This window comes from Ursus arctos, unplaced genomic scaffold (assembly GCF_023065955.2).
Source record: "Ursus arctos isolate Adak ecotype North America unplaced genomic scaffold, UrsArc2.0 scaffold_29, whole genome shotgun sequence".
Classification (NCBI taxonomy): domain Eukaryota; kingdom Metazoa; phylum Chordata; class Mammalia; order Carnivora; family Ursidae; genus Ursus; species Ursus arctos.
The window spans coordinates 8,121,363-8,140,172 of NW_026622974.1; the positions used below are offsets into that span (position 1 = coordinate 8,121,363).

Below are 18,810 nucleotides of genomic sequence, written 5' to 3' on the forward strand. Positions count from 1 at the left end.
TGGCAAGCAGAAGCAGACTCCCCGCTGAGCAGGGAGCCCGATGTGGGACTCGATTCCGGGGCCCCGGGATTGTGACCTGAGCCAAAGTCAGACACGTAACCGACTGAGCCACCCAGGCACCTGGGACACATACTTTTTACATAAATTTTACTTTTCCTGAAACAAGGGATGGGGCATGGCAAAGAAGAAAGCAAGACACCCAGTTGCCAGGATGGGCAGAATGTGCCTAATTCTGTGCCATTTTAATTGCTTCTGTACCATGCATTTATTCCATTTATTCTTTATCACTGTTGTTATATATGTGCCCTGTAATCTGTAGCTTTGACAGTCTCACTTGGGTTTGCCTCGCCAGCTGCAATTGAACTGGAAACACCTGCTAGCACAAGCCACGTTTTCTTCTCACTGAATTTAACGTTGTATGGTCTAGTGAGCCATATGACATCTGGCCTACCTACCTCCTTTTCTTCTTAATGTTCCGTCTTCCTCCTAACCTCCTAATGACTCCTAAGCTTCCTGTTATTAATTCCATCAACTGGAATTTACTGGGCACAGCTCCTGCCGTACAGCCGACAAAAATAAGATGGGAACAGCCAGCAGACCTCTGGAGGCCGAGAGGCAGCAGGAAGCTGGGAGTGCAGCTGAGTCTTGCTGGGAAACGATGAATTAGCCAACAAAGGAGGAGGTTGGGGGCAGTTGAGGGTGCAGGAAGGGCGTTCTAGGCAGAGGAAGTAGCCCTGACAAGGGTCTATGAAGAAAATCTGGGGCCTACGTGGGGGACTGCAAAATATATCATTGGGCTAAACCAATAAATTTGAGTGGATAAAGAGGGGAGAAGGATGAGGGTTGAAAGTGTAAAATTAAGCACAGTCCAGTCCTCGGAGGACAGTACCGATAGGATAGGGATGGGAGCTACCTGGAGTTGAGCTGGCAGGAGAGAGGGGTCCCAACAGGATGGAGACACAGCCATGACACACTCCCTAAGCTCCTGGATTCACCGTGGCACTTTTCACTCTCTGCAACATCTCCTGTGAGCACAGGCGCTCCCAGGACCAGCATATCTCTTGGAGAGTTTCCTAAAGACTGATGCCTCCCCTGGAGATGCTTCCTTGATAAAGAATCTGCAGGCCAGACTAGGCACATTTAGTTAGTTTGCAAACATGTGTTTTCTCTGAAAATGTTTTCAAAACAGAAAGCAGACCAGACCTTATTATTTTCATATATTTGTTTCTTTCGGTGCGACAAAACAACTGCTAATTGGAACGAAAGGGTGGTAATGTAGATAAATTGTTTTTACTGCGCCTGTTATTAGGTTCACTGTATCTGCAAATGCACCTGTGGAAATATATTTGGAAATATTCACTTCGTAGCGCAAGAGCTATTTACTCACGTAGCCGAGGCTTTGAGCGAGATTCGTAGAACTCAAAATGAAATCCAGAGTTGCCGTTTGGCAGCTGAATTGTAGTGCGTAAATAATCATTGCCATGGAATTATCTCTTCTGGCTATCGTCACTGCCCCAGTTTGCTTGGCAGTTGAAAATCCCACACTTTGCACTTGAGTGGTTGCACTTGACTGGTTTCAGAGCTCAAGGGCTGGAGGGATGTTTGTAAGTTTCAGGGGTCATGAATTTGAATTGCAGCGAAGTATGCGATAGAGAGTTCTGGAGTGAGAAGTGTGATTAAGTGACCTCTAATGTTCCTTCCGTTTACATAACTCCCTGTCCTTGGGCTGTAGATATCTGAGGCTACTACATTTATAATCATTTTCTTCTAAAATAAAGTTAACCAAACTTTAGCCAGATGACTCAACGACCAGTTGGAATGGTGGAGGGGAGAGTTAGACCATGTTGAGATCTAGTCCCATACTTTATGATTAGAACCTTGCTCAAGGGCAATGCCGAGTCCCCTGCATCCAGACATGACTTACTTCCACTCATTTGTCCCCCATTTGGGTCAGGGGTTCACTCGCCCATTTTCCTCATTTGTGGCCCTTGGTTTTCAGTGCCCTGGCTGTGTTGTCTTGCTGGGCTTCTGTTCACACGTCTCACCCTCATCTTTAAGCTCAATTGTGCCCCCCAGGGATAGAGCTAGTCTTATTAGAGAAGAAGGGCTATTTGGGGGTACTTGGAGACTAAAATCCTCTTTAATGCCCCCACTCTCAGACCACCCCTAGTGTGGATTTTACCTCTGTTTCCCATCTTTGGGGGCGGCTGACCTGACACATGCTGCTAGCCTTCTAGATACTAACACCCTGCTCTCTGGGCCTTGGCTGATCTCCCACCCTACTCCTGCTCAAAGCCACTGCTGGATTTGAAAATTGTCCTTGTGACCTCTAAATTCTAGAAACCTGGGACACATCCTATCTAGAACCATACCCCCATATATCTCCCAGCTGGGCTTCCATGTGGACCTTCAGGCCTGACTTGACATCTCTGCTGGGGCTCGGAACCACACAGATGCTGAGTCCGTCCCAGCCCCCGCCAGGCCAGAGGCCCCACTTAGGATCCTGGACTTGGCTTCTGACTGAAGTCAAGGTAAAAATCGCTGGCTCTGTCAAAGCCTCGCCTCGGTTATCAGCACCACATTATCACTTTCTAAGTGGCTTTGCCTGGTATTGGTTATTTTGCTTACACATCTGAAAGCTGGTCTTTGACCCAGAGCTTGACCTGACCATGGTAACAGTGACCATTTTATGCCTCTTGCTTCCATGGAACTCTCGGGGCCTCTTCAGCCACCAGGTTATTACGTTAACTCTGACAGCTGGCTCACAAGTGCTCAGACCTTCCCAGCCTTAACCAACAGAGCAGTGGGCCCAGATCTTCTGACCTTAAATCACTGTTCTTCCTATATGCCACAATGCTATGATCTATCGCACCATCTTCTAGACTCTGCTCTGTAGAAAATTACTATTCCATGAGACAATAGGCATTTGGAGAACAAGCAAATGAATTCACTAAAAAGCATTTATATGTGTGTGTATTTCGTGGTCATGTGAATTTGGAAAACGCTGTGTTAAACAATGTTAAATGGGTCACTTCATTACAAGACTTCTAGGGCCCCTAATATGCTACTATAGGGCATTGTAATATTCAAGGGGTGGGAAGAGAGAAGCAGAGTACATAGCTTTTTTCAAATTTATTGGCCTATGGAGTTTTTTCTGTGGAACTCTCCAAACATGTCACCAGACTTAAGTGCCATTCTTTGACACTGACCTGGAGTCACCTGAACAAATTTCTCTCAGACTTGAAGTAAAGGGAGCAGGGGAGTCAAGACTTCCCTACAAATTGGAATAAAACTGGACCCTTGCCCTACACCATTCACAAAACCCAACTCAAAATGGAGTTTATCATTTGAAACTATAAAACTCCTAGAAGAAAACACAGGGGAAAACTTGACATTGGTCTTGGCAATGATTTCATGGGTAGGACGCCAAAAGCACAGAAAACAACAGCAAAATAGGCAAGTGGGGGCTCCCGCATGGCTCAGCTGGTTAAGCAACTGACTCTTGATTTTGGCTCCGGTCATGATCTCAGGGTCATGAAATCGAGCCCCGTTTAGGGCTCTGTGTTGGGCATGGAGCCTGCTTAGGATTCTCTCCCTCTCCCTCGGAAGGAAACAGTCAACAGTGAAAAGGCAATGAGTGGGATGGGAGAAAGTATTTGCAAACCATTTATCTAATAAGGAGTTAATTTCCAAAATATAGAAAGAACTCCGACAACTTGGTAGCAAAAAATAACCCTAAAAATATGGGCTAAAGACATGAATAGACATTTCTCCAAAGAAGACATACGAATGGCCAAGAGGTCTATAAAAAGATGCCCGATGTCAGCAATCATCAGAGAAATACAAATCAAAACCACAGTGAGATGCCGCCTCAAACCTGTTAGGATGGTCATTATCAAAAAGTCAAAAGATAAAGGTTAACTAGACTGACTGTGGTGATCTGTTTGCAATATATACAAATATCAAATCATTATGTTGCACACCTGAACTAACATAATGCTGTATGTCAATTATACCTCATTTTTTTAAAAAAGGCAAAAGATAACATCTTGGTGAGGATGTGGAGAAAAGGGAATTTTTGTACAGTATTACTAAGAATGTAAATTGGTTATAGCCCTTAGGGAAAACAATATGGATATTCCTCAAAAAATAAAAAACAGAACAACTATATGATCCAGCAATCCCACCTCTGGGAATTTATCCAAAATACTTGAAATCAGAATCTCAAAGAGATACTAGTTCCCTCATGCTCATTGCAGCCCTATTCGCAACAGCCAGGATATGGAAACAGACTAAATGTCCATCGAGAGATGAATGGATCAGGAAAATCTGGTCTATACATACAACAGAATATTATTTAGACTTTAACAAAGAAGAAAATTCTGCAACGTGTGACAACATGGATGAACCTTGAGTTCATGCCTGTGAAATAGCCGGTCCCAGAAAGACACTGTATGATTTCATTTATGCGAAGTATCTAAGATACTCAAATTCATCGAATCAAAGAGTGGAATAGTGGTTGCCAGGGGCTGGGAGTAGGGAGTAAATTGGGAGTTACTAATCAAAGGTGATAAATTTTAATTAAGCAAAATGAGTAAGTTCCAGAGATCTACTGTGTACATTGCACCTGTAATATATGATACTGCCCTGTACGCTTAAAAATCTGTCACGAGGGTCGATCTCATGTTTAAGTATCCAATAAATGAAATTTTTAAAAGAATGAAATTCTGGCAATTAAATAGAAGTGAGCATCTGAAAGGTAGCACTTTTTGATTTTAAACTCTTACTCATTTGCATGTTTCCATAACTATAAATTCAGGTTTGTACTACTACACACATACTAGAATGACTAACATAAAAATACTGAAAATACTGAGGACTCACAAGGATGCAGTTACTGGATCTCTTATGTATCAGCAGGTCCCACCACTGTGAAAGCAGTTGGTCGGTTTACTAATAAAGCTAAAAATGCACTTAGCATTTTATCGAGCAATCCTACACCTGAGTATTTATCCTAAGGAAGTGAAATTTGTTTCCACATGAAGCCTATACACAAATGGTCCTAGCAGCTTCATTTGTAATAGCCAAAAACATAGAAACAGTCCCAATGTTTTCCAATGCATGAATGCTGAAATGCACTATGGTGCTTCCCTACCGTGGAACGCTACTCAGCAGCGAAAAGGAGCAAAGTGTTCACAGATGGAACAATTGGGTTAGATGGCAATGGAATTATGCTGTGAAAATAAGCCAATCTCAGATACATCCTGCATGGTTCTGTGTATACAACACTTTCTAAATGACTAACTCGTGATGGGAAGCAGTGGTCAGGGTTTAGGGTAGAGGGCAAGGTGTCATTATAAAGAGGCAGCAGGAGGGAGTATCTTTGTGGTGGTAAAGCAGTTCCTGGGATGCCTGGGGGCTCAGTCGGTTGAGCGTCTGACTCTTGGTTTTGGCTCAGGTCGTGATCTCGGTGTTGTGAGATCCAGCCCCGGGATGGGTTCTGCGCTCGGCAGGAGTCTCTTGAGATTCTTTCTCTCCCTCTCCCTCAGCCCATCACCCTCTCACACGTGCACTTCCTCTCTCAAAAAATAAATAAAATCTTAAAAAAAAAAAAAAAGCAGTTCTGTATTCTGATTACGGTAGTGGTTTCATGAAATCACATGTGATACAATTGCATAGTACCATACACACAGCAGTCACAAGCCTGAGCCTCCTGTCTCATAAGGACGGTCAGCCGATGTAGAAACAATATGAACTCCTCGCTTGCGTAATAATGTCTACAACACCTATGTTTTCCTTCTGGATTGCTTCCCCTTTTCAATCGCATTCCCCAAAGCTTTGAAATACATGACACTGCAACTGTCAGCCCTTTGTTTCAGGCGCAGTTTTCTTTGAAATTAATAGGAAGGGAGACTTCCACTAAAAAGCTTTGTGATCTTTTCCCTTAATTCATATTCGGTTTCTAACTCTCCTAATATCCTCTTCGTATTTCTATCATTTCATTTAGATACATTGGATTATAATGACCCTATGTCTGTTTCCTTTCTGAGATGTGAACTTGAGGTCAAGCCCTACGTGCTTTCATTTATTCAACATGTAGTAACGGAGCACCTACCATGTTCCAGGCACTGTTCTAGATGCTGAGGATACAGCATCAAACAGACAAATGCCCTGGTATCGATGGTAGCTACCATAGTCTTGTATGGAATTCTTCTTTGTATTCTTAGCTTCTGGCATAGCGCCTGACCCACTGTGGGTGTTCAAATGTTTCGTGGATGGATGAGTGTAGTGATAAAATGAACATTTCCGTTGGTGAGTACCCTATATTCGAACAAAATGAGCCAAAACCTAGTGTGGAATCAACTGTGCTAATTTCTAAAGAGAATGAGAAACAATTTTCATAGGACTATTGGAAATGAGCTCCCTTTTTTCCTCTTCCACCTCTCTCATGAGCTTTCCAGTTTGGTGTCCTGCTATGGACACAGCAATAGGTAAGAGAAAACGAGACCATGCTGGTGCAGAACGGAAGCATCTCCTCTGGACAGATGAAGGTCCACCCAAAGACTCTTACGAAATCTTTGACCTTTTTCCTCCTGAAGCTGTTAATTACAAGTGACTCCTATATTGAGAAATAGAAAAAGATTGGCCAGAAAATCGCCGCGATGTTCCACGTCTCTAAGTTTCTAAGTTTGAAGTCTCTCCATTTCAATTTTGCATTAATTAAGTCTGTTTCGGAGCCAACTCCAGGAAAAGAATCTAAAATCATAGAGGTTGGGGTTGGTGGTGAGCAGAGCAGGACACCATCTTCCTGCAGATTTTACAAAAATGCCCCTTACGAAACTATTACTGACATTTTAAGTCTGGTTCATGTGACTCTTACCTTGGTCTTCACGAGCGTATATTCTCTGGATGCCTCAGAAATATTCTAAAAATAGTTTTTATTTATAATTTTTCAATTCCACACCATATGTACATGGTACAAACCTCAAAAGGCTGCAAAGAACAAATCATGAAAAGAACATGTCCTTCCTTTCCCCTTCCTATCTCCTGGATGGCCGGTTCCTCTCCCTGGAGGTATCCGCTGCCATGTTTTTGATACACCCTTGTAAGGTGTTTTATGAATATCTGTGTTTTGGAAATGATAAAGACGCTGGCACCCAACATGTTTCACATGTTCAGCTCCTTGAAGTCAACTAGGGTAAAAACTGTTTTGGATTTCTAATTCAAATAATTCTTGTCCAAATCGTTCACTTCACGTTCTACTTCCTTTTAAGAAAAGAGGCAAAATAAGGATCTTGGAACAGTGAAAAAGTGCTGGCAGGGACTAAGGTTTCCTTACAAAGGTAAGCTTCCTTACAAAGGTAAGGGCCACAACTCTGCTAACCAAGAGATGGATCACATCTCCTTTGCTCAAATCGAAGTTTAAGATCAGTGCCTGATGCGTCTACAGGACTGGACAATAGGACTGATGCTCCTAGAGCCCAGGGGCTACAACAGTCTGAGATTCTATGACCTAGTGCGGTTCATGACTCACCAGCTCTTTATTTTTTGAAAATTGGCAAACCTTCAATCAAATATGTATAGAAACGCCAATCAGAATAACATCACATCCCAAATGTTCTTGGTTAGTCATACCTTATGCATAATGCTCAAGGCCACGAAGCATTGATTGGTTGCATCAGTTAATTGGTCATCAATGCAATGAAGCTTTAAGATGTTGCCCCCTCCATGCTTGGTTGTGTATCAACACAGAATTTTACAGTAGGGTTATAGGTCCCAACGCAAGTCTGCAGAGTTAAGTGGGACTACGTAGAGCAAAATCACAATTGCAGATTTCCAGGTTGACTCCCTGCTAAGATTTATCCATCAGACCTGGGGTGAGGATTGAGCAGCACCGTCTTCCCAAACTCTTAAATCAGTGGCTGTCCAAGCGGACTACACATTGGTGTCTCCTGGGGAGTGTTAAAAAATGCTCATGCCTGGGTCCCAGGCCCTTAAGACTCTGGCGTAAGTGATACGGAGGTTAGCCTGGGCACTGGATTTCCCAAGGCTCCCCTGCCGATTTCGACGTGCAACCAGGATCAAGAGTCACTGCCTAGATCTTGACCAGGACTGCCTGACTCTGGAAATCTCCTTGGATCGTCAGCAATTGTTTACTTCTCTCGTTTGGAATTGGTGTAATCTTCTCGCATATCACCACTATTCTGCCTGAAACAGAGTTGTAGTTGCGGGCTCTTCAGGGTGACCTAGAGGCCAGCGGCATCCATATCAGCTAGGTACCCACCCCCCCTCAACAACTGAAACAGAATCTGCATTTTAACAAGATCCCCAAGTGTTTCATTTGCTCATTAAAGTTTAAGGAGCATAGCAAAGTGGCCTCAAGTTATGCATTGTAGCAAGCTCCCAGGTGCTGTGGCCATCCACCGTGGCCAGGATCTCAAGCACTTAGCCCAATGTGAGTTTCCAGAAAAAAAGGAGTGAGATGCTGGATCTCTCCTTCACTGCAAACCTTCTGAATCGAACTCTCTGGGAACCTGCCTTTATAAGACTGCTCATTCCCAGGTGATCATTTACAGGCGAGGTTGAGAACCACTGAAGCCCGTCCAACGTTTCCCCAGAGTAGGAGTCATTTTCTCCTTTGAAAAACAGCCTGCTCTAATTGTTTAAAAGCTCCTGTGCATTTAACCTAAATTGGCCTAGAGGAAACAGTATTACTCTCTAAAGAAAAAGAAATTGTCTCTTCCTTAGCCCTGCAAATAACTGAAGATAGTTTTTCTCCCACTCAAACGATCTTTGTTGTAAGGTTTAGATTTCTCAACAACTGCTCCTGATTCTGTTTCTTATTCTTCTGGTTATCCCTCCAACCCCCACATTGGAAACCTTCTAGTTCAGCACAGCCCTCGAAGGCAGGCAGCTCAAACCAGAGAAAATCTCCAAAGTGAGCCACATCATATATAAATCAGACTGTCATAAACTCTGACCCAAACATTGTGTGTGTGTGTGTGTGTGTGTGTGTGTGTGTGTGTGTATTTTTATTTTTTATTTTTTTAATAATGCAGCTTGGGGTTGCTTTTTCGGAGGGGGTAAGCTCTATATTAATTCAATATTAAGCTTCTGCTTTACCACAACTTCTATGCCCCTTTCCCTTGGATCATCACCCCATTCCTATACGTTCACAATTATTTATTGAATTTAAGTATCAGGCTTTCCTTATAAGCCAAATAAATTTCATCACTGTGATCTCTGTGTCCACTGATCCAGACTGACAAAGCAGTTCTGGTTATCATCAGCCCTGAGCAAACAGCCTTAGATTCAGACTTAAGTCTGATCTCTACAGCTCTGTTGTAGAGCCTTAAGCAAGCTCCTTAGGCTTTATAAGCTTATTTTTCATCTACAGAATGGGTACCGTAATAGTACCTGTAAGATACTTATGAGGTTTCAACAAGATAATGTAAAAAACACTTTTTAAAGTATAAAGCTGCATAAATGGTTAAGAAAATAATAATCCCCAAGCTAGGAATAACTTACAAACTTAGTAACCACAACACTGATTTATGTTTCAACCCCCACAAAAAGAAGTGGCAGTCTTTAAATCCTCTGAAAAACACACCCTGTCTCCTCCGCTACTATCTCTAACCCATTCTAGTTTGCTTTTGTTTGTGAAGTTCCTGTCTTCCGTTGACAAAAGAGGAAGGGAAACCTGGCCTGAGAACCATAAAACCAAATGCCAGAATGGTTCTCTAGAAACCAGCCACATGGAAGTGGATGAAAGCAGAAAACCCCTTTAAGGTCACTGACATGGGAGTCAAAGTGTTGGGAGAGGCCATCTACTTCTACTTTCCCACTGAAAGAGGAACTCAGAATTGCTGATGTCCTGGTCATTGGAATTCTAGAGTCGGGGTTCCCAGGCTAAGGCAGTTAAGTGATCAAATACGAGATACAACATAATTTATAATATGATGTAATATATCCCATCAACTTAAGACTTTGCCTTGCCCTAGGCCGAAGGAAGCCCCTTGAAGTTACTCAGGGAGAAAGAAGTTTCACACGGAAGCCTGTGAACGGCTACAGACCCCCCCACGAGTGGTAAACTTCCTAGGTGGACACGAGTAAGAATATCCTCCAGGGCCTGGTCATCATTTCCACCTCTCCCCCTCCAAATCCTCAGTTCTTAAAATAGGGGCAAACTCCAGAACAGGAGCCTCAGATTTACCCTCGAAAGACAGTAACCTGGAAATGCTCGGTCATCTTTAATGCTGGGCCATCCTTCCCCTACTATCTCCAGATACTCTTCCAGACACAAAGCTTTGTTAATCTGCATGATTTATAGACCCGAAAGGCTGCGATTTTTAGGGTACACACGTCTTTTTCCAAGAGACTCACCAAAGAGTTGTAACTTGAGCACATGTATAAGGCAAGTAGTGAATACACTCAAACCACTCAAGTAACAAACACCTAATATTTATTAATAAATTAGTACACTTGAAGGCATTTTTCTGTTATCAGTCCCTCACCACGACCCATAAACCCCGCCCACACGAAGGGAGTCCACACCACCTTTGCATTCGAGTCTGCCAACGGAGCATTAGAGAGAGCAGGTTTATAAATGGGAGCAGAGTTGCAAATATATCAGACAGGAGTTCTTACAGCTGCAGCCATTTTTAATTAAAGTGATTGAAGGACGAAGGAGACCCACCAAGACCAAGGCCTTGAGGCGGACTGGACCTACCGACTATGTGTGTATAAAAAACAAGACATCTTTTAAAGCAAAGCTGGGCAAATTCCCAATGGAAAAAGGTGCCACCGGCACTCAGTTGTGACTTTCCAAAGTGCAGCAGTATGTTCCAGAACAGCTCAATTCCTAAAAGATGAAGTTCAAGTTCTTAGGTGGCCCAGTTGTCAAGCCACTTAAATAGCAAGTTCTGCTGGCTTGAGGATTTCAGGTCTCCAGCCCAGAGCATAATAGCGTAAGAGGAGCACAAGTAATCAAGCATTCTACACGGTGCTCCGGTGAAAACCATACAATCAGCAACAGTGTGGTCAAGTTTCAGCCATGAATATGAACTATACACCAAGGCATACTACAAAGAGAACTCAAGATCTAATTGTATTACAGTAACTCAACGGGGTATTACATTTCCTCAACCCTTAAGAAAATTGGTAAATTACAAACAATAATAAAAATAGTAATCATTTAAAAAAAAGCAGATGTGATGTTGAGACATATAGACTGCTTAGAGAATTCACAAGATGCCATTATACTTTTAAGATGTTAAGAGCCTCACAATCCAGTGTGCAGGGAAAGCCACACTGCATTCGTGGTACGTTAAGTGAATTTAAAGTGCACAGAACAATGCTGAAAATACATAAAGAAGTCAAAACAGAAAATATGGAACCTAAAAAACTTTAGTGGTGGGTATTTTTCAACAGTTACACCTTGAGAAGACTTATAAACTAACTTCCTAGATGGGTTAAAAAAAGAAAGAAAGAACTCAAAACACTGGCCATATATTCTGTTAAACACCCACACACGTGCACGCACGCGCACACACACCCAAAAAACTAGAAAAACAAAAACAAAACCAACGAAAAACCACCCTGCCACTAAACTGAGTCATTTCCAGAGTGCAGTATCCCTCGGGTTCTACAATAGGTCGGGAAGATGGCTATACACAGAGTCCAAGAGGGTCTGACTGGCTTCCTGGCTCTTGACTCCGATAATCTCAAACAGCCGGTCCAGCTTGTCCTCAGCCTGAGGAATCTCTTCGATCACCCGCAGCTCCTCAGGATTCAGAATGTGGAGCATGTCGTCAAAAATAGGCTGCAAGTCACAGGGGTCCAGGCGTACCTGCCGCAACACTGTGTCCTTCTTTTCTGCAGGGAGGAGAGAGGAGGGAAGGGGACAGAGGTAAGGGACTGTACTGGGGAAACCGAGGAGAGAAGGAGCGCTAGGAGGGACAGCTCCCCTCCCCGCAGGCTGTCCCCACCCCTACCCTCACGGTGAGGAAGGGAACCTCTGGCACATTTTAAAGAACACAGTAGTTTGTACGTGCCCTGCACTTAAGATAACAAACAAGATTTGACTCATGGCGATCAGACGAGGAACCACTTGAATGGGTTGTCGATTGTCATTAGTATGACTTTGCCTAGACTTAAAAGACTTCTAGATTCTTCTAAAACTCAGGAGAATGCTGAAATACTTACAGAAACTTAAAGAAATAAAACAAAACAAAACAAAAAACCACTCTCCCCGTCTGTGTTTACCAAACAAAAGACATCAGTTCACCTATGCCCCTCAAAAATTCCAAGCCAATCTAATCTGCTCATCTGACTTTCTAATTACACTGATAAATTTTAAAACTAAACTGCTAAGAATGAAAGCACACAAATAAGAAAATACTGCTTCTTGGGTCAGACCTTACGCAAGGAGGGGAATGACTATAACTTTCATTACTCTTATAAAAAGCTTCCCCTAAAATAGAACATGGAACATAAAATACAAACTAAAATATAAATCTTTCATATAAATACAAAATAGATCATCTAAATGGGTGAAGTATAGAAAATAGGACATATTTTATAATCACCAACTACAGCATAACATAAAATACAACCCTTTCACGAAAATTATAAATGGAATTACCCAAACTGGGAAATTTCAAACAAAAATCTGTGATCAATACAGCATGCCTGCCAATCCCTATCCTGCCATTAAAAACTGCCAAGTGGCAAATTATTTACCAAATGTACTAACCCACAATATTTAAAACACTGCTATTCCAATTTGTTTGAGTCACTGAAACCAACACTTCTGACTCACAAGATAGGTTATACTTTAAATCCTTGGATTCTACAAACCTGGTAAATAATTTTCAAAAAAACCTGCCAGACTACATTTTATCAGACCTTCCCGAAACACCTTCGATAGCATCATGAGGATAAAGGGCGACCAATGCAGACTCTCGGCCAGATAATCAGAGCTGTAAAGACCTGGGTGGGTCCAGGCTGGCTGGCTGGCTGGTGATGTCTTGGGGTCTACGATAGGTCTTGCCGGGCAAGTCACCCAAATGACCCAAATCCCACTGGATTGTGGAACTGGCCAGGGAGAAACCCCGGGGGCTCCTCTGGGGGAGGCTTACAGAACGAATACTCCTTACAGCGGTCCTGCCAATGTCCCTACCTTTGGTAATAAAGGAGCCCGTCCTGCTCAGCGCGGAGGAGCCGCTGGATGTGGAGTCACAGCGAAGAAGGGGCTCCGACTCATCCACGAAAAAGCCCTTGTTCTTATCCAGAGGGGAAGGCTCCACCGTCAGCAGAGTGGAATTCTCAAGTTTCGTGTTGGGGCTGGGGATGGGGCTCGGGCTAAGGGGGCTGGGGCTCATCGGGAGAGCCAGCTTGTCGGTTTCCAGCTGGAGGAGGAAACAAACAAAAATGTTTTTTATTATATACTTCAAAAACTGTTGACAAAAAAAAGGAAACTGAAACCCCCTCAGGTGTTCTTTTTGTTCCATTTAATGTTTTATAGATAAATGCTGCTGTTCTGACAGTCCACAACTTACATCATTGCTAGACACACATACATATGTACAGACACACACACACGCACACTTTTTAAACTCTTCAAAAATACACATGGGGCTATGTATAAGCATTAAAAATTAGGAAGCAGGGGCGCCTGGGTGGCTCAGTTGGTTAAGCATCTGCCTTCGGTTCAGGTCATGATCCCAGAATCCTGGGATGGAGCCCTGCATTGGGCTCCTTGCTCAGTGGGGAGTCTGCTTCTCCCACCAGCACCCTCCCCCTCGCTCAAGCTCTCGCTCTCTCTCAAATAAATAAAATCTTAAAAAAAAAAAAAAATTAAGAAGCATATGCACCAAGCTGTTACCTCTCAGGAGTGGAACAGGACAAGGGAGTGAAGAGGAAGAACTCCAACTTCAAATACAATTTCATAGAGCTGGAAAAGGTCTTAGATAATATCTAGTACATTCCCCTCTGTATGGGTTGAATTATATCCCCCAAAATTCATATGTTGAAGTTGAAACTTCCTGCGCCTCAGAATATGACTGTACGTGGAGACAGGGCCAACTAAGGAACTTCAAAAAGAGGTGATTAGGGGATAATTGGGTCCTACTCCAATATGACTGGCGTCCTTATGAGAAGCCATTAGGACACGGACACACATAGTGTGAAGACAGAGGGTGAAGGTTACCATCTTCTACAAGCCAAGGAGAGAAGTCTGATGACACCTTTCAACTTCTAGCCTCCAGAATTGTGACAAAAGCAGCTTCCAGTCTGTGGTACTCTATCATGGTAGCCCAAGCAAACTAATACACCCTCTCTTTACAAGCAAGGAAACTGGGGTCTAGAGAAATGATGTGACTTTCTCAATTATGGGCCAGTAAGAGGCAGAACTAAGGCTAGACCCTAGGCTTCCTGACTCCCATTTCAAAGCAGCTCAGGAGAACACCAGAGGCAAAAACAGCTGAACGGAGAGCATGAGGACCACCCCACAGGAGCCAGGGTACCACTCTGAAGGATTTAATGGAGACAGTGAAGCTCGCATTCTGGAAGGCTGGGTCAGAAAGACAATAACAAGGAAGCAAGCAAACAAAATGTTTTCAGATGGAGATGGTGAACTTCATGACCGTTGGCTGGTACATGGAGAATGGATTTTAGGGGGGCAAGAAACAAAATAGACCAGTCAGGATGTTGCTACAGCTGGCTAGGGGAGGTAAAAACCACCCAGGTGTGGAGTGGGGAGATGATAGGTGATATCACCCCATTTTACAGGTGAAATGAGTAAGGCCCAGAGAGGGCACACAGCCATTGGGAGAAGGCTAGCCCTCAACTCAGGTCTGCTTGATATCTCTACTTGGCTTGTCGTTTGCCACTAGACTTTAAAACTCTGGCAGGCACTTGTGGCATCTTCCAAGTCCATTGACCTTAATCTTTTTATTGGCTCTTCTGGCACGGATGCAAGTCTGGAAGCCAGGTGGCCAGATCCCATGGGGCAGGGTTCAGTTAGAACCCTCAGGACTTCACTCACACATGACAAGCAAAAGATTTTCAAGTTCCTCAATCGGGAAGACATTGACCCTGATTTCAAAGTATTAGGCTGAAGAGTTGTAAAAAGCACAAAGCAAACACGACTGCCTCTTTTACTACCTGTAAGTCCTGAGAAATTCTTGCAACCGACTGCAGATTCCAAAGACCACCAATTATGGCACGTGTCTACTGTTCCAACAGCATTTGTCCTCTGCACAACCACCCACACCCCGCTTCTAACTCCAGTACAAGTTTAAGACCTGGGTAATGCATTCCCAGCTGCCCCCTTTTGATCCACAGACAAGTTTTATGTATATGCTTTTAAATTTTTTAATTCAATAGGGCCCTGGCATGTGCCCCTCCTCTCCAAAAATGCACATGGCCATTCATGCCAATACACATTTTTTATTCACTCAATTAGACAAAGAGCACTTGTCTACACTTTGGTTCTCAGGGACAACGTTACATTGGACAACATGGTCAGTCAATGTAGTGCACTGTTCTGGCTTACAAAAAGAAATCCCTGCCCACAAATCACATGCCAACAGACTAAGGAGTCCACCCACCCATTTCCTGAACTTAGTTCAAAACTTTAAATATTTAATTTTCCCCCATTTTTGTCAAAGGATCCTATCCACGGAAATTAAGTACACGATTTCCAACATCATTCAGAAAGACAGCATGCTGCAGAATGCTCTCTTGTAATTAACAATGAGTCAAGTGAATATGAAAATGCCCCTAAGAATGGTTTTAGCGTCGCCACAGTGGGGCTAACAACCATAGCCAAAGGCCGAGATCGTGTGACAATCATCTTTCTAAAAAATCTATTCAGCTAGTAAGTATAGGTATCCCTTGCTTTATGCAGGATACACAGCAGACAGTTGCATTCCAGATTTCTCTAAAGTTATTTGCATTTTCTTCCTATAAGAAAAGAAAACCTTAATCATAGAAACTTAACTTCTTTCCTCCCTTGACCTTACTATTTATATAACCCTCAAAACTGCACTGCAGCACAGCAGCTCCAGCATCGTATGACCTACGACAGCGCTAATCGGAAATGAAGTCACCAGGATATGTGGAATAAATTAATTCTTTATTGATTCAGAAAGTTCACTGTTGAGTTCACAGCAAATAAAGAATACCTCTAATGAGATTTAGATACTAAAAGATTTAGATTCTAAAAGATACTTTACACAAGAAAGCCAGAAAAGGGTCTCATCCTCTTGCAAAAGCTGTAAAGCATAAACTTATCCAAATATTCATCAAATAGATTACGAGTGACTTAATTTATTCCTTATGCCTCTTCGAGCCTTCCAAATTCTCTACAGGGACATATGAACTTTTATAATTATAAAAACAATAGATGTTATTTTTAAAAGCAGTTACCACCGTAGGTTTTCCTTTTGCTAACTTGAAAATGTTATGGCTGCCGTGGTTCCTATTTATATCGGTAGCCAAGGAACAGGAGAGTTGGAGGATCACCTACTTGGCCGAGCGCCTCTGTGGCTTTTGTTAAGAGTTCACAGGCACAAAAGGGCAACACTGCCCCCCAACTTATTGCAGTGAGGTAGATATTAAACCTTGAGAGAAAGGCGTCTCGGGAAACTTGGCCAGCGAAGGCCATCTATCCACCAGATAATCGAAGTCCCTTTGCAGGAACTTAAAAAATATAATTCTTTTTGCCTTCCAGCCATGAGAGAATCATGCTTCCTTGGAAGACTCACTGGGGAAATGAGGCAGAGACGGTAAGACACACAGGAAGGGGAGGAGGCAGGGATAATGAGGGGAGAGCTCCCCCAGCAGCCAAAACCAGACCGGTTCTATTGTGTGAACTTCGAGAGCATGCAATTTATTTTTGGCCAAATGAGCCCCCAAATGTCCTCCTGATGAGTCTCCATGCAAGTACACTTAGTCCTTCCAGATATTTGCATTTATTAGTCCCAGGTGATAGGGGAAGAGAGAGAAACGGTTCACCTCAACTCCACGCCTGAGTCACACCTAGAGCTCCTCTCCTGACCTGACTGTTTGCCTTTCTGATCACCAGAACCACTGAGGACAAGGAACCAGCCAGATGGATGAGGTCAACAAGGTATTGATTGAAATCTGTGGGCTCCAACACCTCTGGGCTATAGAGGTGTGCTGCGGCATTTGTGATTGAACTTGCATTTGGGCTACGGTGGAATAAGCCATTTCCAGCCGTGTCCCGGTAACCCTCTGCTCCTACAGGTTCCAAAGAGAAGTGGCTGCTCCGGGCGCTCGGCTAAATTACAACTTGAAACAAGCTCAAAAAGAAGTCTTCTCTTTTAATATCAAACCAAAACGCACTTCCCGTTGACTGGCCCTTCCTAAGAGGATACACTGTGGAAGGCTGAAGAGTTTTCTAGTCCTTGGGGACGGTGCAGCCATGGGTGGTAAAGGGACATCCTTGCAAGGCTTGGTCATGGCAAAAGTGATTTATAAATGAAACAGGGTTCTAAGACCACCTTTCTTCCCTCCTGTGATCTAGCAGCTTTCCTAAGTACACGTTCAGCCTTAGAAGCGGTCTTCCCAGCATGCATTGTACGTTCCTCACTGTCAACTCCTAGACATCAAAGTCATTAATATCCTGGGATGTCACTGCAAGGGAAGAAAGGAAATAGACCTCTAACTAGCTGTGTGGTCTTAGAAAAACCCCTGCTCTCCTTAGACCTGTTTCCTCACTTCTGAACAAAAAAGATTAGACCAGGTCATCTCTGTTCAACTGATGTTTTATTCCTTATCTGCCCTACAATTGCTATGTCATTCTCCCCACCCCCAACCCACCCAACCCAACGCTCTTTCTCCTTCCAAGTTACCCCCAACTGGTGCACTCAACTAAGGTTTACCAGAGTTATTTTCAATTACTACCCAATTACTATCTCCCTGCAGTTGCACAATCTGTTTTCATAAAACTAATTAACAACTTTGATGCATCAATGACCCCCTGAAATGAAGCATTAATTACCCAGCCGAGATGCTCCTTGCCAATCTGCTAAAGTGGTTCAACTTAACCCCTTGGCTCCTGGCACTACCCAGCTGGATTCCACAAGGTCCCCCTTTCCCCCTCTATAGCCAGACATGCCCGATAGACTCAAGAAGAAGCTTCTTCACAGTCAAAGGCTACCCTTTCCACTGAACTTTCCCTCCAGACCTCATCTAACACTGAAAAAGAAGAGAAAATCCTATGCCACATTTGTGAAATTTTCCATCACTTTAATAATGGTTTTTCAAAGCCCATTTGCTAAATTCAGTGAAAACGAATTGCTATTCCATCTGAGCTGACCAACTTCTTGCTCAGATCCAGTAAACAAGAGGGACTTTAAGAAATAAAGCATTACCAGTACTGTGCAAAATGATTCAGCACGAAATATAAGTAATCCGTTTGCTGTGAAGGTAGCTCTTACGAGCTTCATCTGACATGAGAAAACGGAGCCACTAAGAGGGTTGCATAATCAGCCCAAAGTCACAAAGCGAGGATTCAGGATCAGGTCCATCTGGTTTCCAAGTGATCCTCCTTGCTGAGCCATGTCACTTCTCTGTCCGGACCCACTAGGCATTTACAGGAAATGTCAAACCCCTGTACACTCAATACAAGCAATCACACGACCACAAGGAGCTGCTCCGGCTTCTGAGCCAGAGGGAAGGGGCAAAAGGCCAGGGTCTGCGAGCTTCCACTCTGGCCCTGAGATAAAGATGAGAGATGCTGTAAATATCAGACACTTCAACTGTGGCCCAAGAACTTGGTTC

General features: G+C 43.4%; 1 protein-coding gene across 1 annotated transcript in view; it reads right to left on the reverse strand.

The window, feature by feature from the left end:
- Positions 1–10,445: 10,445 nt before the first annotated feature.
- The window catches only part of TNFRSF21 (TNF receptor superfamily member 21), a 70,370-nt gene continuing 62,005 nt past the window's right edge, over positions 10,446–18,810 (reverse strand). The window contains exons 5-6 of the mRNA XM_026507292.4: positions 13,181–13,409; positions 10,446–11,874 (exon numbers count right to left, since the gene is read on the reverse strand). Coding sequence (XP_026363077.1) covers positions 11,645–11,874; positions 13,181–13,409 — 459 coding nt within the window. The 3' untranslated portion in view covers positions 10,446–11,644. The remainder of the gene's footprint in view (positions 11,875–13,180; positions 13,410–18,810) is intronic.